Source organism: Eucyclogobius newberryi, unplaced genomic scaffold (assembly GCF_026437365.1).
Source record: "Eucyclogobius newberryi isolate DKJ021-1_F unplaced genomic scaffold, fEucNew1.0.hap1 SCAF_5, whole genome shotgun sequence".
Classification (NCBI taxonomy): Eukaryota; Metazoa; Chordata; class Actinopteri; order Gobiiformes; family Gobiidae; genus Eucyclogobius; species Eucyclogobius newberryi.
The window spans coordinates 31,856,859-31,880,629 of record NW_027316167.1 but is presented as its reverse complement, the minus strand read 5'-3'; the positions used below and the strand labels follow the sequence as shown (position 1 = coordinate 31,880,629).

At 41.1% G+C, this 23,771-nt stretch overlaps 1 protein-coding gene across 2 annotated transcripts in view; it reads left to right on the top strand.

Annotated features, from left to right (window-relative positions):
- plekhg4 (pleckstrin homology domain containing, family G (with RhoGef domain) member 4) overlaps positions 1-21,172 on the top strand; it is a 92,325-nt gene extending 71,153 nt beyond the window's left edge. For both annotated transcript variants that reach the window (XM_072464522.1, XM_072464521.1), the window contains exons 14-25: positions 6,149-7,080; positions 7,507-7,756; positions 8,833-8,922; positions 10,201-10,431; positions 10,938-11,108; positions 12,397-12,577; positions 13,165-13,281; positions 13,988-14,129; positions 15,605-15,705; positions 16,549-16,745; positions 19,828-19,885; positions 20,686-21,172. In XM_072464522.1, the coding sequence (XP_072320623.1) occupies positions 6,149-7,080; positions 7,507-7,756; positions 8,833-8,922; positions 10,201-10,431; positions 10,938-11,108; positions 12,397-12,577; positions 13,165-13,281; positions 13,988-14,129; positions 15,605-15,705; positions 16,549-16,745; positions 19,828-19,866 (2,451 nt within the window). In that variant the 3' untranslated portion in view covers positions 19,867-19,885; positions 20,686-21,172. The remainder of the gene's footprint in view (positions 1-6,148; positions 7,081-7,506; positions 7,757-8,832; positions 8,923-10,200; positions 10,432-10,937; positions 11,109-12,396; positions 12,578-13,164; positions 13,282-13,987; positions 14,130-15,604; positions 15,706-16,548; positions 16,746-19,827; positions 19,886-20,685) is intronic.
- Positions 21,173-23,771: the final 2,599 nt, after the last annotated feature.

Genomic DNA, 23,771 nt, shown 5'->3' with positions numbered 1-23,771 from the left:
TTTAGTTTATTAAGCATGATTCAGTCAGGAAAGTAGTTACTAAGCCTGTCTTTGTTTAAGTGTGGTAGGAGTAAGTATTGCGATTGTGGATAGACTTGCAATAACTGTAAAAAAATAAAAGTAGGATTAAGGAGCTTTAGCGTTTGAGAAAAGACTGAAATCTGAACTTTGACCTAAACATGTTTGTGGAGGTCTAAATTACAGGTAGAACGAGATGTTTCTATAAAAGGACCGGGTATGTTGTTCTTTGCAGAGGACATTCTTTTATCTAAATAATTGCAGCCTTTGCACCAACTCAAACTGGGTTATGTTGTGCAGCTCAATTTTCAAACACATTTTTCCCCAAAAGTGTCACACCTTTTACTTTTGCTCCTGTTTAGTCACGTCATACTGTAATCATGTTGACCAGTGTCATTTTATATCATAATTATTGTGAAATGGAATGTTCTACATGTTTAATTCTCTGGGACACTCTTATGATGCGTATCATACTGTAGAGATGTAGTTTAGTTCTATCATCTTTAATCAAACACATCGATGACGTGAAAACTAAAGGTTTAAAGGGGAGACGAGCCGGAGGACCCCAACAGAAGTTACATCGTCAACCTTGTAAATTGCATTTTTTATTTTCATAATTATTATTTATCTATTTTGTATGTATGTATGTATGTATTTTATGTTATTTTATTATTATTGTATTTATTATTATTATTTATTATTATTATTTCACTTTCTTTATTTTTTTTAAAACAATGAACAAAACAAACTTTCTTAAAACTCTAAGCAAGGTCCAAACAAGTCATGCTTTTTCTTTTTAAACAGTTTTGTCTTTTCATTTCATCGTTTTGATTGTTGATTTCATGTTTTAGTGCGAGTCCAGCTGCTGCAGACATTATACTTCGCCCCAAACGCTTCATATTGATTTAGGCTCTTTTCTTTTACAATCTGTGCTTTAAGTGAATCAATACTCTTTGTGTGTGAGACGTCTGCGCGGCTCAAAAGTGGGTGAGAGGGTTTTATCCCGATCTGTGGTGCCCGGCATCTTTTAAAGAATGACACTTACTAAGTTATCCATTATTAAGACCGTAAATGGCTCATGTTCAAGATTTACCGTTCTAAAATCTGACCTCTAACTGCCACTATGGTTTTGATCATATCTGTTCTATTTTCTCATTTGTGTAAAGTTTTTTTTTTAGCTCTTGTTAATGTCTTTTTTACGCTTTTAACTGTGTTCTAATGTTCCCTCATCAAAAACATGCCGGATATATGTTTAGAAACTGAAATACCTTCACTAAAAGTCCATTTTCTGTGTATTTTTGGACTGTTGGAATTGCCAATTGAGTTCTCACACTTTGTCCTTTTGATCTCACAAAAAGTTTTACATGTATTAAGGTGCATTTGATTCTGAAGAGAGAGATTGTTGCGTTGTATGAGCTGGACTTTTACATGAAGTGTTTATGTTCTCCTCCAATAATGCAGCCTAGAAGCTTTAGCAAGTGTTGAATTCTTAACTGGAGTAACGGAGCAAAGATCGAGCAAATATTTACCTTCAGAATGTGTATCTTTCAAGAATAAGCAGGAATTGCCCTGGTTTTGTTCATGAAAGTCTCACGCTAGTCACTTACGGTGTGAAAAAACAGAGAAATGGAACTGGACCAGAGAGAACACAGGAGATAAAAATAATAAAAGAGAAAGAAAATAAAGAAAATGAAGGCACACAAAGTCCAAATTTGATACTATTTTTCTTCCATTTTTTGTAATGACTTGTACATTCTGAAGAGCAATGGGGTAAGTCCAAGCAGGTGTTCAGCGTTTGCCCTTTAAAGATGTTGGTGTTGTCCTGGTCTAGTCCATCCATGGTTAGGTCCAGGTTTAGTCCAGATGTTGGTGCTGTCCTGGTCTAGTCCATCCATGGTTAGGTCCAGGTTTAGTCCAGATGTTGGTGCTGTCCTGGTCTAGTCCATCCATGGTTAGGTCCAGGTTTAGTCCAGATGTTGGTGCTGTCCTGGTCTAGTCCATCCATGGTTAGGTCCAGGTTTAGTCCAGATGTTGGTGCTGTCCTGGTCTAGTCCATCCATGGTTAGGTCCAGGTTTAGTCCAGATGTTGGTGCTGTCCTGGTCTAGTCCATCCATGGTTAGGTCCAGGTTTAGTCCAGATGTTGGTGCTGTCCTGGTCTAGTCCATCCATGGTTAGGTCCAGGTTTAGTCCAGATGTTGGTGCTGTCCTGGTCTAGTCCATCCATGGTTAGGTCCAGGTTTAGTCCAGATGTTGGTGCTGTCCTGGTCTAGTCCATCCATGGTTAGGTCCAGGTTTAGTCCAGATGTTGGTGCTGTTCTGGTCTAGTCCATCCATGGTTAGGTCCAGGTTTAGTCCAGATGTTGGTGCTGTTCTGGTCTAGTCCATCCATGGTTAGGTCCAGGTTTAGTCCAGATGTTGGTGTTGTTCTGGTCTAGTCCATCCATGGTTAGGTCCAGGTTTAGTCCAGATGTTGGTGCTGTTCTGGTCTAGTCCATCCATGGTTAGGTCCAGGTTTAGTCCAGATGTTGGTGTTGTTCTGGTCTAGTCCATCCATGGTTAGGTCCAGGTTTAGTCCAGATGTTGGTGCTGTCCTGGTCTAGTCCATCCATGGTTAGGTCCAGGTTTAGTCCAGATGTTGGTGCTGTCCTGGTCTAGTCCATCCATGGTTAGGTCCAGGTTTAGTCCAGATGTTGGTGCTGTTCTGGTCTAGTCCATCCATGGTTAGGTCCAGGTTTAGTCCAGATGTTGGTGTTGTTCTGGTCTAGTCCATCCATGGTTAGGTCCAGGTTTAGTCCAGATGTTGGTGCTGTCCTGGTCTAGTCCATCCATGGTTAGGTCCAGGTTTAGTCCAGATGTTGGTGCTGTTCTGGTCTAGTCCATCCATGGTTAGGTCCAGGTTTAGTCCAGATGTTGTCTGTGCCTATGTGGTCGTTCCTGTTGTCTAGTTTGGATTTAGCTCTTGACTGGACCAGTCTCAAGAGGAGATGGACGTCCTTGAAGAGCTTGTTTGTTTCACTGGATCTTTGGCAAAAACGGTGCTCCTCTCAGCCTTGAGTTCATGAAGAGATTCCTTTTGGTCCTCATGGTGTATAGGTCTATATCATATCACTAATATGGTAAATTGGGATGTCACCATATAAAATGTTAGTGTTACGATAATTGTGAGGAAAACATTATGATTTAACGATTATTCACGATTATCGAACAGTGAGATCTTTAATTTTCTTTTAATTTCCATGTCTGACCTGTTTTTATTCCTCAAGTTTGTAACTTTTCAAAATGTATCGTTCTAAATGATCAAATCGACGTAAACGTGATAAAAACGGACAGAAAAATAAGTTATTTACAAAAGTCTATTTTTTAGGCACTAGATTGAACTTAAAAAGATGTAATTTAGCTTCCAAACTATTTTTGGGTTCTTACAATTATATTGTGACCTGAATAATCACGATTATCAATTAACCTAATAATTGTGACATCCCTAAATGTAAATAAACAGGAATTAATCATATGAAAAATACAGATCTAATCGCTGTGGGCTACTTCCTGTTTCCTCACATCGCTACAGAGCAAAGGCGGACTTAATCAAAGAGAAATATATCAATACTGTTATAGTTAAGACGTTTTATGATTGTGTTAATCTAGAAAAAAATATGACACCGTCCTGTCGTGGTTTGGTTTATCATCCCGTGCGCTTGGTGTGAACTGAAATCACTTCCAAATCTTCACAAATACATCATTAAATGGACATCCCTCATTACTCCACGTTTAGGTTCCAAGTTGTCACGATTTAAGCTGATTTCCAGCCCGGTTCTGCCGCGTTCTCTCCCGTGAGGCGAGCGCCCGTTGCCATGTCTCCGCGTGGGACCGTCCCGCGGCTGGATAAAGGCTGAGGTAATGTGTAAGTTGTCAGTTCGGGGGCAAAGGCCCTTTCAGCCCATCAGCGCAGTGTATAAAGCGGGGGGCCTCCTCGCTTTCATTAACCGCCCCCCAAACACACACACGGGCATGTTTAACTATCCCAGGGAGGACGGAGGTGCGCGCAGAGTTCCTCATGGGCGTTTCGGGGTCAATGTGGAACAGTTTTAACAGCCACTGAGATGTTAAATGAAAGGTTTTCTAAAGACATCGTGTTATGGTGTTGATGTTGAAAGTTTCACAGTAAGAATGCAGCACATATGCAAATGCAGTACATATATAACAAGTAAAAAGGAAAACAAAAACAGCCTGTTGATGTGTAGGAACGTGTGGATATGGGAGATTTTCAAGTCTCTTTACTGTGTTGTCTTGGTCGTTTTTGTTGTTTATTTTTTACAATAACCTCTGCTCCGCTTAGTCCTTTGTTAGGTCATAAAAATGTCACATTTTGCATCTTAAAGTTATTGATCTCTGACAACAAATTATGATATTTTTATAGAGTCTGACCACACTAGACAAATCTTAAATAGGATAAAAAGTTAAGAAATGCTTAAGTAGTATTCATCAACTTCAGTTAAGATTGCCAATGGAACAAGCATTAAATATAAAAAAATAATATAAAAATATAAATAGTTTTCCTTAAAAATAAGAATAATACAAACATTTTCTCACTTGAAATGAGGAAGAAAATGCCACTGCACTTGAAATAATAATTAAACTTACTTATTATATCAGCAAATTATATATCAAGAAAGTCAAAATATACTAAAATCAAGATAAATACGACTCAATTTGATCACATTTTGACATAATTGTCCATGTTTCCAGTGCAGCCTTTGACTTAACCGTCCGCAGAGGTCAGTTTGTGTCAAGTCAAACCAAAAGGCCAAACGCGTCTAAACCCACCGTGCCCCCCCCCCTCGCCCCGAACACAAAGCCTCACTGCGCCGACGCCTCTTTTGTGGTTCAACACAAACTTCAAAGCCGCTTCAGACGGACTTCGCGGGTGATGTCATTCTCCCACCGCGCCGCTGTCTCCCTCCGGCTTCACTCGTCCTGACAAAAGAGATGCCCTGCAATTATCCAGGCTTCGGGCTCACAAAACCCCACTGGAAGTTAACATTTCTGCATTCATTTATTCTTTTCACGCGTAATCAGACGTTTGCCAAGCGATAATCCACTGTCAAAATCAAAGTTTCATTGACTAGTGTTGTCAAATATGCAAAACAGGGGCTTTCTAGCATGGAAGTAACTCGAACATTTATTTGATTGGAAAAGAAAGGTGATTTGACCTTTTTTGTGTGCAATTGATCAGTTGAGCATTTGGTTTCTCTCTGGACATTATTCTTAGTGAGGAGTTGATGTGGTCTTTTTGTGTTGAATATTTGGCAATAACGGCTTTTTGGGCCTAATTTCCAGAAGAAAATTGTTAAATTGTAAACCAAGTGAGTTGCAGTTTGCCATTTTAATGTGTGCACAGGTGGCAGGGCTTAAACTCTGAGCTATTCATATTTATCTCTGTGAAACCAGTGCTGTTTTATTATTAACCTCGCTCCAATTATGGCAGACTAATGTTGGTGTTCTTTATCACTAAATACACAAACGCTGGTATGGCCCGGCTGCTGAGGTCATGCAGTCTCTGTTAAATCTCCTCTTTTAGTCTACAATGTTATGGATCATATTTTGTGACTTCTTATAAAATGCAAATAGGAAAGAATTGAGAAATACATGTTACTAATACCATAATAAAAATGCCAATTATAGATATTGACTTCATTCAGTGGTTGTCAAACCTTTCACTTTCAAGTAGTACCTAATTTAAACCCAGACTAAATCCTTGCAGAACTGTACCAGGACATGGGTGAGGGCGTGCAGTATGTTATAGCTAAAATGTATTATTCACAACTATGGCTGTAAAAAGGTCATAGTTTAGTCGCAACAGATCGATTATTGAGATCTTTTTTTAGTCCTTGAATAATCGTCGTCTGGACTATACACTAACTCCTGATCATGCCTCGGGTTTCCCCCATCAACCCAAAAAACGGGCTCCAATCCTCCAGCTAATGTAGTCCTGACCAAGCTGAGCTCAATATCTGGAGTTGGCTTCGTCGAGCGCAGTGTGAGAAACATCGTTTGAGAATTGTGAACTCTTAAAGTTGTCTGTGCTTTTCCCATCATACATCAGTCTAACTCCCTTCCTCTCCTCTGCAGGCCTATGGCTGGGCTCTGGCCGGTATGCGTCACTTAGCCGGCGTCAGCATGGAGGACTGCTCTCTGCCCGAAAAATGCCCCGTCGTGATCAGCTGCCTGGAGGAGTACAACCGCGTCCACCCGCCCCTCCCCGACGCCCACTTCCAGGAGATGAGGGCCCTGGCTGGGGAACTGCGGGGCGAACGCGGCCTCCGACAGTGGAACTTTGCGTGGGCCAAGTGTCAGGAAACTAAGAAAATGTTCGATCGAAAAATGGAAGCTGCTTTGAGGACGAGGGACTCCCCCCAACGACGGCGATCGGACTCGGAGCAAAGAAAAAGCTCGTCCGGGTTTTCGAGAAGGTCGCTGTACGGCTTATGGACGCCGAAGGACGCCTCGCAGACGTCCCTAAACCAGAACGATGACACGAGTAGCACTTGTTCGACTCCATCGCCGCCGCGAAATCCCAACTCCACTCCGGTCACATCCACGCCGCAACACACGCCGCTTCTCCAGAGACTTTTCAAAAGCCCTTCCGAGGACACTAAAGACTCGATTGAAATCCCGCCTTCGCCCGCTCCAAGTCTGCAGCGCCTCGACTCCACCGCGAGCTTCTCCTCTAGTGTCACGTCGCCGTCGCTCTGCTCGTCGTCGTCGTCTTCCTTCTCGGCGCTCGGCAGACGACAGCTGCTGCGCAAGACTCAGAGTTTCGACTGCCCGCCCACGCCGGACACGTCCCGCTACGGCGCCAGTCCCAGGACGCTGAGCGAGCCGGCGCGCAGGGGGAACACGGGGGTCTTCATCAAGGGGCTGGAGGTGTCGAGCACAGAGGCAGCCGACCGGACGCTCTGCCCCAGGACGGGAGCGCAGGGCTGGGCAGGACAAACCGCCCGGAGCCCGAGTACACAGAGCATCAACAGTGTGAGCAGCACCGAGCAGCGGCCCCGGGGAAGGTGGGTGGAGCCAAATATTCATACTAAAAACACACAATAACAGAACAAATGTGACGTTTTCTGAACATGAAATGATCTTTAGATTTATCTGAACCAGTATAAGACCACAATGTTTATAGAAATAAATATATTTATTTTAAAAAAGAAAGAAAAAAGGTTAAACAGTTCAAATATAATAGTTACCAAATTATTATTATAGTTTTTCATGATATTAATTTTGTAATAATTGTTTTGTTCTGTGCCTGTCTGAGACTTTGCAATCTTTTTGTATTTACTTAATCATAATTAGGTTAAAGGTTATTATTACACACTGTTCTGACTTTTTGCCTTGATATTTCCCATTACATCTGCTTAAAATAGTATATAAATAGCGTGTATTTCCATCTGCAGAGCCTCGATTGACCCGTCCTTCTTTGTTTTCCGTAGTAAACTGCGTCACATCGTGGAGGAGATGGTGACCACGGAGCGGGAGTACGTGCGCTCGCTCAGGTACATCATCCGCCACTACTTCCCGGAGATGGAGCGGCCGGACATGCCTCAGGACCTCAGGGGGAAAAGGTCCGTGGTGTTCGGGAACCTGGAGAAACTGCTGGACTTCCACAGCCAGTTCTTCCTCAAAGAGCTGGAGGCCTGCTGGAAACACCCGCTCCGAGTGCCGCACTGCTTCCTCCGACATGTAAGACCGCCGACATAATAAATACGAATCGGGCGCGTTCATTTGCACTTTCAACACTTGAAAATTGGGACCAAACCAGGATTAAACTTGAAGCTAAAGCTGGACCGGATCTGGACTAAACAAGGACTAAATAACAAGTGTGAACACAGCAATAAAAACGACAAATAATATCCATCAGAACTAGTTTAAGACCACACTGTAGCATAAAGAAAATACTATTAGTTTGGGATTTAAATGTCCGTCTATTTTTTTTTGCGTTTTGAGCCTTTTCCTTGTATTGAATTAGAATTTGAAACGATATTATTGTGACTACTGGACTGTGGAAGAAGATCAGATGTTTCTGGACCGTATGAGTTATGTGCATTTCCTGGAACGTGGCGAACAAAACCAAAAGTCTCTCAGCTCAGATTTCTCCTGCGATATCTTTTTTACTTTCTTTTTCCCTCATAAACAGACATATTTGTTTAGTTCGGGCTCATTCTGCACCGGGGCTCTGGAAGTGTCACCTCCGGGTGGGAAAAGTGGGCCCGGCTTTGTACAAATAAGTCTGTCTGAACGTGCCTGTTTGTAAAGGCAGATCAATAAGTCAATTAGCCGAAACCGTTGGTGCATTTAAGTCTTTATCGAAGTGTAAATATAGTCAGTGAACGCATGACACTAGCATTTTTAATCAACCAAAAGATTACAAACGAAAAGAAAAAGAAAGAAACCTCCGCTTTAGGGAAGATTATTCGGTTAATTGATTATCATAAGAACCAAAAAACAATAATCCTGACAGTTTTAGAAGCAGAATTAAGTATTTTTTGTTCATTTATAGCACAAAAAATAGACGTAAATTTAAAGAACTTTTTTATCTGGCCGTTTTTGTCACATTTAACTTCATTTTGTCACAAACTGGTCACAAACTTGAGAAGCATTAACATGTCAGACCACGGGAATGAAAGAAAATGAAAGATCTAACTGTGGTTTGTTCTCAATAATCGTAACTATAATCTTTGCTTTTTCCCGTGAATAATTGTTAAATGTTTTTCCCTGTGCTGCATAATCACATTAGTGTGTCTTTTGCGCACTAACAGCAGGAGCAGTTCGGCCTTTACGCCCTCTACAGCAAAAACAAGCCCAAGTCGGACGCTCTGCTGGCCCACCACGGGAACTCCTTCTTCAGGGTGAGGCCTCCGCTCTTTCAGCCGCTCCTTTCACACCCTCCCAGCTCTGGTCCTGACACATGACCTTTGACCCCGGGCGTTCAGCGTTTGCTTCCACATTCCGCGCATATTTAGAGAAAGACGACACGCAGAACCTCGTAACGTCTTTGTGTTTCCGATTTTCAATGGTTCGGTCGGTTCGGCAACATTCCCACCACTTGACGTTTCTATTTTTATTCTGAGGTCTTTGTCAGGTTAAGACGTGTCAACCCTAAATAACTGGATTCTGGTTTATTAAGATGGATAAAAGATGTTTGTTTGATAAAATGTCTTAGGTGCGCCATAAATAATAGGATTTTATACGAATTCCAAGCAATTTTGTCTCATTATTTCCTGTACGAATTACGTTTACGAATTACGTTTACGTTTACGAATTACGTTTACGTTTACGAATTTACGAATTCCAAGCAATATTGTCTCATTATTTCCTGTGAATTGTATATAATCTTTAAATTTAGCAATGCATATTCACTATAATATCATTTATCTGTTAGAAATGAATTTGTCACTTTAATTATTACACTAGAGTTCATGTCAAGGGCTTTGACTAAAGATAAAAACACACTTTTGACTGAAGGTTCACAAACAAAAATGCCACAAAACGAAGAACAATTGCTGCATAACGTATATAATCAGGACAAATACTAAATAAAGCATAAACCCGTGTGCAACCTGCTTTTCAAGTCATCTTCGAGTGTAAATGTGTGATCATTGCATGCACTTTTGAATCTCTTTTTTAACTTTTAGATTTGTGTCATCATGAGTTGAGCTCACGTTTACTACAATAGCGTGCTTAGATTAGCATGTCGGGGGAAAGTTGGCTTTTGTTTATTTTTTTCATGGTAATTCCCTCTGCTGCCAGTAGATGGAGCTCTAACTCCAACACAGATTCTGATGAGGGAACACCTGATTGGTAGAAATGTATTTGTGATTTTAAATTAAAAATAAATAATAATAATAATGAATAAAATAATAAATAATAAATAAAATAAATAACAAGAACAATAATTAAAAAATAAATTAATACTAATAACCACAAAAATAATCATATAAAATGATAATACAATTAAAATAATGAATAAAATAAAAATAATAACCACAAAAATAATAATATAAAATGATAATAATACAAGTAAAATAATGACTAAAATAAAGATTTGTGGTTTTCAATAAACTGAGATGGCAAAGTAAATGTGTGTCTGAATATAAAGTATAAAGGTTATAAACTTTCTCTTGCAGAGGAAGCAGGTGGAGCTCGGGGACAAGATGGACCTGTCGTCGTACCTGCTCAAGCCCATTCAGAGGATGAGTAAATACGCCCTGCTGCTGTCCGACCTCATCAAGGAGGTGGGCGTGTCCCAGTCGCAGGAGGCGGAGCTCGCCACGCTGCACGACGCCACAAACATGGTCAAGTTCCAGCTGCGCCACGGCAACGACCTGCTGGCCATGGACGCCATCCGAGACTGCGATGTAAGGATGAGAAATGTGTCAAAATGAATCTAGAAGTTTTAGTTTTTTAAGATGACCTCGAATCCTGGTGTAGCTGGTGGACAGAAAGGGGGGGGGGGAAGTTTGGGCATAAATAAATGTATACGTTTAAAGAAGAAAGACTTGTTTTTGGTTTGCAACTTATACATTTAAAGTTGATAAACACAAAAACATTATCTATTAAACTAGAAAAAACACTATTAATTCAAGTTCAACATTAAACTTGATTTAGTCCCAAGATTCTTTAAATTATTCCACTTGGGAAATTCCTGCAGCTGAACTAAACCAATAGTTTTAAGATAAGATAAGATAAGATAAGATAAGATATTCCTTTTTTAGGTTTTTAGTTTAGTTTTTTACTCTCAAGAATGTATTCTAGACATGATTGTATTTCTTTTTTGGTTTGTAGCAGGCTTCTTGTCCATCAGCAGATGTAGTATTCTCTGTAGACTTCACCCATAGATCTCTGAAAGTGCGGGTCTTCACAGGTGAACCTGAAGGAGCAGGGTCAGCTGATTCGTCAGGATGAGTTCACGGTCTGGAGCGGGAGGAGGAAATGTCAGCGTCATGTGTTTCTGTTCGAGGACCTGGTTCTGTTCAGTAAACCCAAACGCATGGAGGGAGGCCTGGACGTCTTCATCTACAAACACTCATTCAAGGTAATGTCAGGCCCACTGTATATTATATATATTATAAAGAATAAGAAGTACTACATGCCCTGCAGTCGAAAATAGATGTTTGTCTAGTTATTATACAAACAATCGCTGCTCAAAACTATAATTGTATCAGTATGTAGTAATAATAATAATAATAATAACTTATTTATATAGCGCTTTTCAGTGACCCAAAGACGCTGAACATAATAAAAAAAGGGGGGGATATTTACAGACAGGGGGGACAACACGTACAATACACATTAATATACAGATAAAATGAACAAGACAGAAGAAGTAGAGAGAAAAAGATGGGGATGTAACAGGGGGTAGAAGTGTAGGCAATGGGGTAGAGGAGGCTAGGGGTAGGGGAGGTCATAGGCTTGGGTGAAGAGGTATGTTTTTAGGCGGGATTTGAATGTTGTGAGTGAGGGAGAGTGGCGGACAGGTTGGGGGAGGGAGTTCCAGAGTCGGGGTGCTGTTCGGGAGAATGCTCTGTCGCCAAAACTTTTGAGTCGGGATGTTGGTGCAGTCAGGGTGAGAGAGGAGGAGGATCGGAGAGCTCGGGAGGGGCGGTGGGGGATGAGGAGGTCAGACAGGTAGGGGGGGCAAGGTGGTGAAGAGCTTTGAAGGTGAGGAGGAGTATTTTAAAGTTTATAATAATTGAAGGGTTATGGCAAAAACAGTTGTTAGTGAAATTTAATTAGAATATATTAGATCAGGGTTAGGATTAGTTTGCTTTTCATACACTACTATTCAATTAAATTTGTTATAAGTCAATTTCGGTTGTTTTTTTTAAATGTAGTTTTTGCTAATTAATTTCTTTTGTAATGTTCTGTACCTACTGAGAGAAGATCAGTTAAATTCATGTTGAAATTACCAAATTGTCTTTAAGTTTTGTAATTATTCATTATTTATTTGTATTTTTTATTGAATTGAATTTGTTTTATTTTGTTGAGCAAGACAGTAAATAGAGGAAACTAAATATGCCTGTATCCAAATTACTAAATGTCTTAAGCACATTTGGCAAATAATGTATTTATCTTATTTGCATTTGAATTGAAAAAAGAGTGTAAAGAAAACTTATTGAATCCCACCACCGTCTTACAATAAAACATTGAAACATTTTTTTCCTTTCCACTTGAAAATGAATAAATAAAAGTTCTATTCACCACCGTAACTTATAAGAATGTCTCAAATACCGATAAATGTAAATGGCATTCTAACAACAAAGGCATTATTCTGGCTGAACGTTCCAATTTTCTTTTCTAATTTCCAAATGCTGTGGTTACAGACGGCAGACGTGGGCCTGACCGAGTCCACTGGAGACGACGGACTTCGGTTTGAGATCTGGTTCAGGCGAAGAACGTCCAAAAACCAGACGTTCCTCCTGCAGGCCTCGAGTTCAGAGGTCAAACTGAACTGGACCAGCGACGTCGCACGGCTGCTCTGGAATCAGGCCACGCGTAACAAAGGTACAGGGATAAACCCGTGCGCCGTGTATATATACTGTACATAAATACTTATACACATTTACACTTATCAGAGCAGGCATTAAGACCACAAGTGTCTGAAGTGTTTGTTCGTTTGAGATGTTTTGGTAAAATGTGAAAATGATGAGGCGTGGGAAGAATTTAAGACGAATCAAACAGTGATAAATCAAGTCCCTCAAATCATCAGCACTGGTGATTCATGGGAATAAATGTAATATAAGTAATATTTTGCCCTAATTAAACGTCTTTGTGAAGGTTAGATGTGTATTTTCGGGAGTGTCCGCCGGTTGCCCCTTGTTACATTTACCAACATCGACTTGAAAACGACTCTCCTGAGAAACGCTGGCTCTTCTTTTATGTTTGGCCGTGTGAAATGTTTTTGAATGTGATTCGACTGTCTTATGATAAAGAAGGGAAGGAAAGAAAATGTGGGGGGAAAAGCTTTTGCGTCTGTTTTCTGACATTTTTCACATTGGCGCTGAGTTACTTAGTTCTGCTTTAATCATTCTCTGCTGCTGCATCATCATACAAAACTGTTGTTAAGTTTGTTTCTATGGCGACAACCACAGAGATGCGTCTGAAGGAGATGGTGTCGATGGGCGTCGGGAGCAAACCTTTTCTGGACATTCAGCCGAGCGACGCAGCCATCAGCGACCGAGCCGTGCACTACATCATGAAGAGCAGAGGTGATGCACATGCACTTACACACACGGACACACACACACACACACTTACACACACACACACACACACCCACACACACACACACACACACGGACACACGGACACACACACACACACACACACCCACACACACACACACACACACCCACACACACGGACACACACACATACCCACACACACACACATTACACACACTGCAATACTGTTATATTCAGATTGTGTTTGTATCATTCATTAACACATTAGGTTTATTTGGATTTGCTCATACTGATGAAAAAAAAACATACATAACAGGTACATAAAGGTACATATCGGGACACACAGTACCTTATTTTTTTTATAAAGTTAGTAATTGATCAATCAAAATGAATTGATTTAGTAGAGATGTCAGGTTAATTTTCTATTCTTCTACCTATTACTACTAGGAAGAATAAAAATAATAATAATTGTGAGTATTTTAAAAGCGAAATGGGTCCTTGTAGTTCTTTCAACTCTAAAAATGTAAATCGCTGTAAATTGCTTTTGTTTTTTGCTGTTTGTGTCACACTTACTTTACTTTATCATTCAGAAAGCTGGTCACATTTGAGTGCATTGGAAATACATGAGGGATTTTGCATGATCTAAAATGTGATGTAGTGACCTCTATGGGTGAGATAAGGATCTACCTCTGTTAGTGAGTTAAACAGAAGCATGTCCCTGTTGTGCAGGCGCCCGGACCCGAGCGTCTATAGCCGTGTCTGTGTTCGACCACTCCAACCCTTTTAAGAGATCTGTGACCTCTGACCCCTCTGCTGCTGCTGGGCCCTCCTCCTCAGGCCTCCTGGGACCCCTCAACCTCCACATGTTCAGGTACAACCCCTCAACCTCCACATGTTCAGGTACAAACCCTCAACCTCCACAAACCCTCAACCTCCACATGTTCAGGTACAAACCCTCAACCTCCACATGTTCAGGTACAAACCCTCAACCTCCACATGTTCAGGTACAAACCCTCAACCTCCACAAACCCTCAACCTCCACATGTTCAGGTACAAACCCTCAACCTCCACATGTTCAGGTACAAACCCTCAACCTCCACAAACCCTCAACCTCCACATGTTCAGGTACAAACCCTCAACCTCCACATGTTCAGGTACAAACCCTCAACCTCCACAAACCCTCAACCTCCACATGTTCAGGTACAAACCCTCAACCTCCACATGTTCAGGTACAAACCCTCAACCTCCACATGTTCAGGTACAACCCCTCAACCTCCACATGTTCAGGTACAACCCCTCAACCTCCACATGTTCAGGTACAACCCCTCAACATCCACATGTTCAGGTACAAACCCTCAACCTCCACATGTTCAGGTACAAACCCTCAACCTCCACATGTTCAGGTACAAACCCTCAACCTCCACATGTTCAGGTACAAACCTCCACATGTTCAGGTACAAACCTCCACATGTTCAGGTACAACCCCTCAACCTCCACATGTTCAGGTACAAACCCTCAACCTCCACATGTTCAGGTACAAACCCTCAACCTCCACATGTTCAGGTACAAACCTCCACATGTTCAGGTACAAACCCTCAACCTCCACATGTTCAGGTACAAACCCTCAACCTCCACATGTTCAGGTACAAACCCTCAACCTCCACATGTTCAGGTACAAACCCTCAACATCCACATGTTCAGGTACAAACCCCTCAACCTCCACATGTTCAGGTACAAACCCCGCAACCTCCACATGTTCAGGTACAACCCCTCAACATCCACATGTTCAGGTACAAACCCCTCAACATCCACATGTTCAGGTACAAACCCCTCAACCTCCACATGTTCAGGTACAAAAGCCTCAACCTCCACATGTTCAGGTACAAAAGCCTCAACCTCCACATGTTCAGGTACAAACCTCCACATGTTCAGGTACAAACCTCCACATGTTCAGGTACAAACCTCCACATGTTCAGGTACAAACCTCCACATGTTCAGGTACAAACCCTCAACCTCCACATGTTCAGGTACAAACCTCCACATGTTCAGGTACAAACCCTCAACCTCCACAAACCCTCAACCTCCACATGTTCAGGTACAAACCCTCAACCTCCACATGTTCAGGTACAAACCTCCACATGTTCAGGTACAAACCTCCACATGTTCAGGTACAAACCTCCACATGTTCAGGTACAAAAGCCTCTACTTTGTCACACACATTGTATCATGTTATTATTAGTGTTACAGAAGATCTCACTGTTTAAATATGTAAAATAAACTGACACAAAATTTAAAAAAGTAACCAGTACCTTCCATGTGTTTTATGGTCTCTTCTCTCTCTCACAGTCAAACGCTGCCCCCTGCTGGTGCGTCTGAGAGCTCCTTCATACATTCTTGCATTGAAGAAGACGAACAGGAGCATGAGACGAGCAGTCAGCCTTCCATGAGTGAGTTATGACACATGCACCGAACATTTCACCTCAATCAACAAAACTTCACCCTGAATAAAGCATAATTAATACAATTTGGCTCAGAAGTCGTTAAAAAAAATGTGTCACCTTAAACATATGAATTGTTTAGCCAATCGTTGGTGTCGTGGTGGACCAAAAGTGAATTAGTCGACTTTTAATCTTGGGGGATTTTAAAGGATTTATTTTCACAATAACAGAAAGGAGAAAGTATCATGAGTTATCTTGAGATTTGGGAGAGAATTGTGAGTTTAATCTGCCTTTGCACAGATAAATTGTGTAAATATTGCATGCTTTGATACAAATACAGGGTCAAATCATTGAGAAATGTTATAGTTTTTAGAGCCGTTTCCTGCATTAATGCACAGAGCAAGTTCTTAGTCTGTTTTTTTATAAAGTGTGTTTAAAGTAGCGGTGGTGGGCAATATTGACAAAAGTGAATCTGGAGGGGAAAAAAAAGAGTTTGAGCGTCCCAATAATGATATTCAGACTATATTCTCTCAAACATGTCTTAAACATCGTGGTTTAAGGATGAAACAAATGTGAAATGTCAAAATAATCACAAAAGTGCAGAAATATCACTTTATACCTTTATTTGAAAGTTTATAACAAAACCGTTTTTTCATTTTGATATTTAATCAGGTTTTTTGCAGCTGTTCTCACTGTAACTATAAACTCTTTTGCATATTTACACATATTACACTTCTTTCCTTATTCAAAATGAGTCTTTCATCTTCAATATAGATAATCATTTTTAGTTTTAGCTTCTTCGTACAGTTTGATGTTGTGTATCTTTATCTCGTCTTCCCTCGTCTTTTGCAGCCACAGAGAGTTCGGGCTCGTCGTCTCGGTGTCTCTCCGGCTCCACAGGCTCGGACAGCGGCTGTGTGTCGTCTCACCTGCAGGAGGCGCTGCAGGAGGAGCAGAACCCGTGCCACGCCTCCTCCTCGTCCTCCTCGTCCTCCTCCAACCCTCCTCCCGCCAACAAGCAGCACCTCAGCAGCCCGTACATTTCAGCCGTAAGTCGAACTGCGCCCGTTTGTACAGCTTAAACAGTGCCCCCTGTTGGCTGAGGAAGGCTAACAGTGCCCCCTGCTGGCTGAGGAAGGCTAACAGTGCCCCCTGCTGGCTGAGGAAGGCTAACAGTGCCCCCTGCTGGCTGAGGAAGGCTAACAGTGCCCCCTGCTGGCTGAGGAAGGCTAACAGTGCCCCCTGCTGGCTGAGGAAGGCTAACAGTGCCCCCTGCTGGCTGAGGAAGGCTAACAGTGCCCCCTGCTGGCTGAGGAAGGCTAACAGTGCCCCCTGCTGGCTGAGGAAGGCTAACAGTGCCCCCTGCTGGCTGAGGAAGGCTAACAGTGCCCCCTGCTGGCTGAGGAAGGCTAACAGTGCCCCCTGCTGGCTGAGGAAGGCTAACAGTGCCCCCTGCTGGCTGAGGAAGGCTAACAGTGCCCCCTGCTGGCTGAGGAAGGCTAACGGTGCCCCCTGCTGGCTGAGGAAGGCTAACGGTGCCCCCTACCGGCTCGGGAATGCTAACAGTGCCCCCTGCTGGCTGAGGAAGGCTAACAGTTCCCCCTACTGGTTCGGGGAGGCTAACAGTGCCCCCTGCTGGCTCGGGAAGGCTTTTACTTTCTCATTATACTTCCATCAACAAAACTCATCTGCTAAAGGGAAATTATACCAACGTTTTAGATAAATAATTTCATGTGTTACTTCTTAGCTGACTGAACTTTGAATGAAACTTTACTTTATGGGGGAAAAAACTATGAGATTTTTACTTTCAAAACCACGTGTTATTTCTTAAATTATTATTTTTAGTTTTCAATGTCTTGTAGAGTTTCAACAGTTTGGTAGTCGCATCAGCCAAAAAATGCATAATAGAGAAGAAAATAACATATATAAGTCACACTGGAGTATAAGTCGCATTTTTGGGGAAATGTATTTGATAAAATCCAAGTCCAAGAACAGACATTTAATCTTGAAATGCAATTTAAAATAATAACATGGTAGAGAACATGGTGAATAGGTGTACGTATGCTAACGTAACACCTTCAGCTACATGAGGCACAGACAGAACTGTGGTGTCTGGTATGTTAACGTAACATATTAACACTTATTCAGATACTATAGCATAAAGAACATGCTAACAAGTTTACCAAAGCATCAGTATTACCCCAAATCACTAAATTAATGATGGGTCATTTGAAGCCGAGGCTTCGAGGCTTGTACCAAGTAAAAAGAGGCGTGTCAAATGAAGCCCGGCTTGTGTCAGTTTGCTTAAAAACACATGACCGACAAAAGCGAGGCTTCACTTTCGTTTTTGGTCTCGTGGCTGGTTCAGGATACGTGTCACTTTCAGATAGAAGCACGCAATGTCTCGCGGTGCGTCGTGGGTGTCGTGGGTCAGTCAGTGTCAGATAGTGGTTGAGTTAGAATGACAGTTCAGTTTAGTATTTCAGGTTTATTACTCAGGTTTGTATTTCAGAATCACAGGAAGCTGCTGATTATATCTAACAGCACAAGCACTGAGCACGTATCTGTACAGTAATAACATCCCTAATGCTTCTTTACATTACAAATGCTCACTAAATGATTCAAACAGGAAATACTTGGCCTTAATAATTTTATATCTGAAAGGCACATTATAGAAGAAATGTTTATTAAGGTGAATGAGTACCAAAGCGTTGCTTCACTCACGCTCTCCAATTATGTCAATGTGTGATGATCCCCTCATATTAGAGGGTTTTTTGCATAATAGACACTCACAGTGATCAATGAGTCAAGTTCTGATACAGACTTTAAACTAAAGCTCCATCAGGATGATCTGAAGCAGCGTCTGGAGGAGGAGAACAAGCACAAATGAACTGCCTCATAATCTGTGCCAGTGCCTGGGTCTGAGAAAGCTCAGATAGTTGAAATAGATAAATACTAAAATAAACCTGTAGTTTTCAGAAGTCTGTGTGTCTGACTAGAGTTGCATCTGCCCTGGGACCAGGGGAATATAAGATCGATCAAGCCTTATTGTTGAACCATATGACACTATCTGTTGTTATGGAATAAATATGCATCATTGGGTAGATCATTTATTTTTTGTGTATTGTTGTTATTTTCTCAATAAAATCGGTGGTTGACCACAAGATGGCGTAGTGGAGCAAATGAAACACCTTGCAAGGCATCAACTCATGTATCGATACAATTGGCTGAAGCCTCAAATGGTTCATGGGGCTTCATTTGGCCATCACTACACTAAATCCACTGAATTCTTCTTCTTCTGTGTCACTTTTAAACAACTCCACAAACTCCAGAGGAAGAGGAAGTGCAGATTCTTCTTCTGCGTCGCTTAGAGCCTAGAGCGCCCTCTTGTGGTTGCCGGTGTGAAAATAATAAACAGAATTATATAATAATGTGTTAATAATATCACATATAAGTCGTTCCCCGGCCAAACATTGAAAAAAGGTGCGACGTATAGTCCGGAAAATACGGGAAAAAATGTTATTTTTTATATATCCTGACATAATATTATAATTGTGATTTTGAAATTAATTTTCATATCCTGTAGCATAAACAAAAAAGTACTGGTAATATATTAGCTACTTAATTGAATGGCTCTTTTTTTTTTATATAGAAATAAACATAAACACAGAATGAAACGGAATTAAAATCAAAACCAGCAGACATCCAACAAAAACATATAAAAAAATAAAGGCATAAACAAACCAAACGTCCCATCGAGTCTTATTGAACAGCTTTATGTAAACTTTTGTTAGCTGCTTCTTTAGCTAAAATACTTTGAAAGCAATTAGCAAATATCCTGTATCCACAAACTATTAGATTTTTGGGTTGACAGTTACAAATGAGATTAAAATCAACATGTTTCTAGTACATAATTCAGGGCAAAAATATGAAGAAATTAAATTAGATAAACCGCCCAGTGCTGCGCTACAAATTGCTGCATGTCCTTCCCCATGCTCATCCCTATTTCACGCAGCACTGTCCCATCTAAAAAGCCTGCAGCCAAAAAGATAAATGATCAAATGTGTGACAATATTGTAAGGAGGATGATGTTTTTTTTTAAACTAAACTGAATTGTACTTTCCTTCACAGAATGCAGGTCCGGTCATCAGTCCTGCAACCGTCGTGTGACCAGCAGAGGGCAGCAGAGGTAAGATGTCATTCTACTTCAGGATTCAGACCACAGGAGAAAACATAAAGCGTTTCTTTGTAATGATGATTATTAGGCGGGATAATATTATACTTTAAGTCTTGTTCATTCACATTGTTTAGCTTAACAGAGATAATGTGTTTAAAATAACTCATTTAGGGCCAAACGTTTACCAAAACACCAGCTGAAGGCGCAAAGAGGCTCTGAAGAGTAAAGCCATTTCAACACGGTCGAAAGCCTTCTCCAGATCCACAAAGCACATGTGGACTGATCGGGCAAACTCCCATGAACCCTCGAGCACCCGATGGAGGGTATAGAGCTGGTCCAGTGTTCCACGACCGGGACGAAAACCACTCTGCTCCTCCTGAATCCGAGGTTCGACTATCGGTCGGATTCTCCTCTCCAGTACCTGGAATAGACCTTACCCGGGAGGCTGAGGAGTGTGATCCTCTGTAGTTGGAACACACCCTCCGGTCCCCCTTATAAACCAAAAGGACCACCAGCCCAGACATCCCAGGCGAGTCTCCACCAGCACCATAAACAGTGTTGGTGAAGCACTTCTTCCCCTTCCTGAGGGCTCAGACGTTTTACCTGCATTTCTTTGAGGCCAATAGTCCTGCTCCATGGCCCCCCAGAACTCCTCCTTGTGCGATAGCCACCTATTTTGTACTTCTACTTGAGTAATAGCATTTTAGCATTTGTAGCATGTTCTGGTAATAAGTAGATGTTTATAATGTAATATACACCTTAAAAGTGAATCAATGTGACAGATTTTGACAAGTTTTCTCTTTCTTCTGCAGGTCCTGGAGCCGGAGCCGGTCCTGGAGCCAGTCCTGGAGCCGGTCCTGGAGCCGGAGCCGGTCCTGGAGCCGGTCCTGGAGCCGGTCCTGGAGCCGGAGCCGGTCCTGGAGCCGGTCCTGGAGCCGGTCCTGGAGCCGGAGCCGGTCCTGGAGCCGGTCCTGGAGCCGGAGCCGGTCCTGGAGCCGGTCCTGGAGCCGGAGCCGGTCCTGGAGCCGACATTGAGCGAGCACTGTTAAAGAATCACTTTTAGTTTTTTTTATTGTTTAAAGTATTCTGTTATTTATCTGTTCTGAGCTACAGTTTGAGTCGTTTGTTCTGTAAATATAAGCAGTCATAGTTTATAAGGATGACTTTGTTTTCCTCTGAGTTTTGCTGTTTAAGTCTTCATAGACGTAGCTTTGTGCTGATTAACTGTACATGAGTGTAAATATCTGCGTCAGCTGTAACTTTCTACTTGAAAATAAACAAAACTTTGTGGAAAAGAAACTAGTGTTTTTATTTGCTTTTATATTAAAGTATTTTATGGAGATGTTATTGCTAAGTATGGCATTAAACCTCTTTAATTTATTCAATTACAGGTGTTTTTAATACTCTAAAATACCATGAAAAACATATTAATGTTATTGTTGTGAGCAAGGATCGCCTCTCCACAGACCCAAGCTGTAACTCAGCCTGGTGGCATCTCCTGCTTACATGAATCTGTTCCATTACAGGTGTTTTATACAACAATGGTCAAAATACTAGTCATCGCTGCCATATTCAGTAATTAGCCTACTTTTACTTTCGAGTCTTCTAAACATTTGGACCACTGTGGATAGGTTGCATAGTAACAGATACTGAGCTTTGGCAGCCGGGCACATGGAAACGAGTCGAGTGACTTGTATTCACACGTCCTACTGTACATCAGATTCTTGTCTCCATTGGGTGAACATTAAACTCACTGAAAAGTCTGTTTTATTTGACGACACAATCCTGATCTCTAGAACATGTATTTACTGTATTCACTTCAGATAAATTAGGATCAAGAAGTCTGAAGAAGTGAATTGGTTTCCTTGGGGCTCATTCATCTGTGAAAGTTTAGGAGTGAGGACAAATCTGGCTAGAGATGTAAAATACATTCATCCCTTTTTGAAAACTATAAAGTGGTACATATTAGTGTTACGTACGTTCATAAAAGTTGTCTGCACGTTCTAGATACATTGGACTTTGCCATGAAATAGCTCAAAGATAAACTCACAAAAGTTGAACTTGATGATTTTTCATGGTGACTAAACCTAGAACTCCTAGAAACTCATCTACGTCACTTCTCTCGGTATATTTAACATGTTGTTCCCTCCCCCGGAACATTTGACCCAAAACTGTGACGGTGAACACATCGGTCGGTGAAAATATTTATTTGGACAAAGGTCAAACGAGTCTCAAAAGTAAGTGGAAAATCTGAATATATATGTGTGTGCTTTATAAATGTATCTTTTCTTTGTCAATTCTTTATAAAAAACAAAGAGTAAATGTGTTGACGAGGTTTGTCTGTCTGCTGATGCCTTTTTGTTATTATTTGTTATATTTGTTATTCTAAACGATGTATTTATTATGCCTTTAGTCTTTTAACTGTTTTTAAACTGTCTTTAAACCTTGTAACGAAATTTCTATTTATATATAGATTTTTGTATACATATATTTATTTTTATTTATGTGATATCCTTGTCATCCTATTGCTTGGTTAGGATCGTGGTTTGTGCGAGTGTTTGTCAAAAGGTGACTACATTTCTTCGTATTTGCGTGAAGTTGACTTTAGTTTCTCTTTTCGAGTCGCGCGCTGTGGAACGTGCCCGCGCGCCGATTCTGCGGAAAGGTGTGTCCCATGGATGTATTATAATATCTGGATAGGGTACGCCCCCTCTGCCTCTGGCTCCAAATTGAGTAGTGGCCACTTCGTAGAATGCAGCCTTTTGGTCGGACCATTTCAGGAGTTCGGCCTCTAAAATTACCAAACATGCTAAATTGTTTTTAGTCTAAAAATAAAATAGAAGGAATTTCACTCTTCAACTGTTTCTAAAATACTTAAAAAATACATTTTTAACCTTCCGGTGAACGGTGTACGCGCACCGAGCGCGCACGTCACCCTCATGAACGAGCCTCAGGAGAACACGTGACGGAAACTAAACACAAACAGAAGAAAGTGACGAGACCACGATACACGTAAGTTGTGTTTGTATGTCATTCTTCACGTTTCACACATCGTTCCATATGAAGTGTAAAACAACAATTACACAGTTAACACAAGTTAACCCGAGCTAACACGAGCTAACACGAGCTAACGTAAGCTAAAGTTTAGCTACACAAAGATGCAACAACACGTCACGATGGCTCGTGCTTCTGCAAATAAATAACAAATTATTTCTCTTACTAAATGTTCTAAGAGACAAGAGGTTAAGCACAGATCAAGGAAAACTAGAGAAAGAAGGGAAATAAAGTGATGTTTGTATTATGTGCTATAAACAACTACCAATAATTCAAATATAACCTGCTGAAATGGGTCATATCTTACATATATAAATGTAAAGGTTTTTAAAAGTGACAGTGCTGTACTTACAGGGGCTGAGACCACATTTGAGGTTTTATTACATAATTCATAATGAAGTGTGCTGTGTTTAAACAGCAAAGCACACGCTTGTTTTCTATAGGAATGTCATGGATTTACTTCCATGGAATATGTAGAGATTTAGCAAACATGTCAGTTATGTTCTAACTTCTAAGGTTTAAACTTATGCAAAAGTAAATGACTTTTGGTTCTAGCTTTAAATGAATGTGAAAAGAGGAACTTTTGTGTTACAGAGCGAAATGTAAATCTGTCAATAACATATTCCAGCTTTTCTCTGTTAAATGTGCATAATATATCAATGTTCTAATGAGTATCTTTCTCATCTTCAGAGCTGACCAGTGAGTTTAGTCTGTCTGTGCTGACCAGAGCTCTACAGGTCACTGCAGGTCACTACAGGTCACTGCAGGTCACTGCAGACCTAATCACTGCAGACACAGAGTCATCTCAAGTAAACTCCTGACGACTCCTAAGCAAAAGGTATTT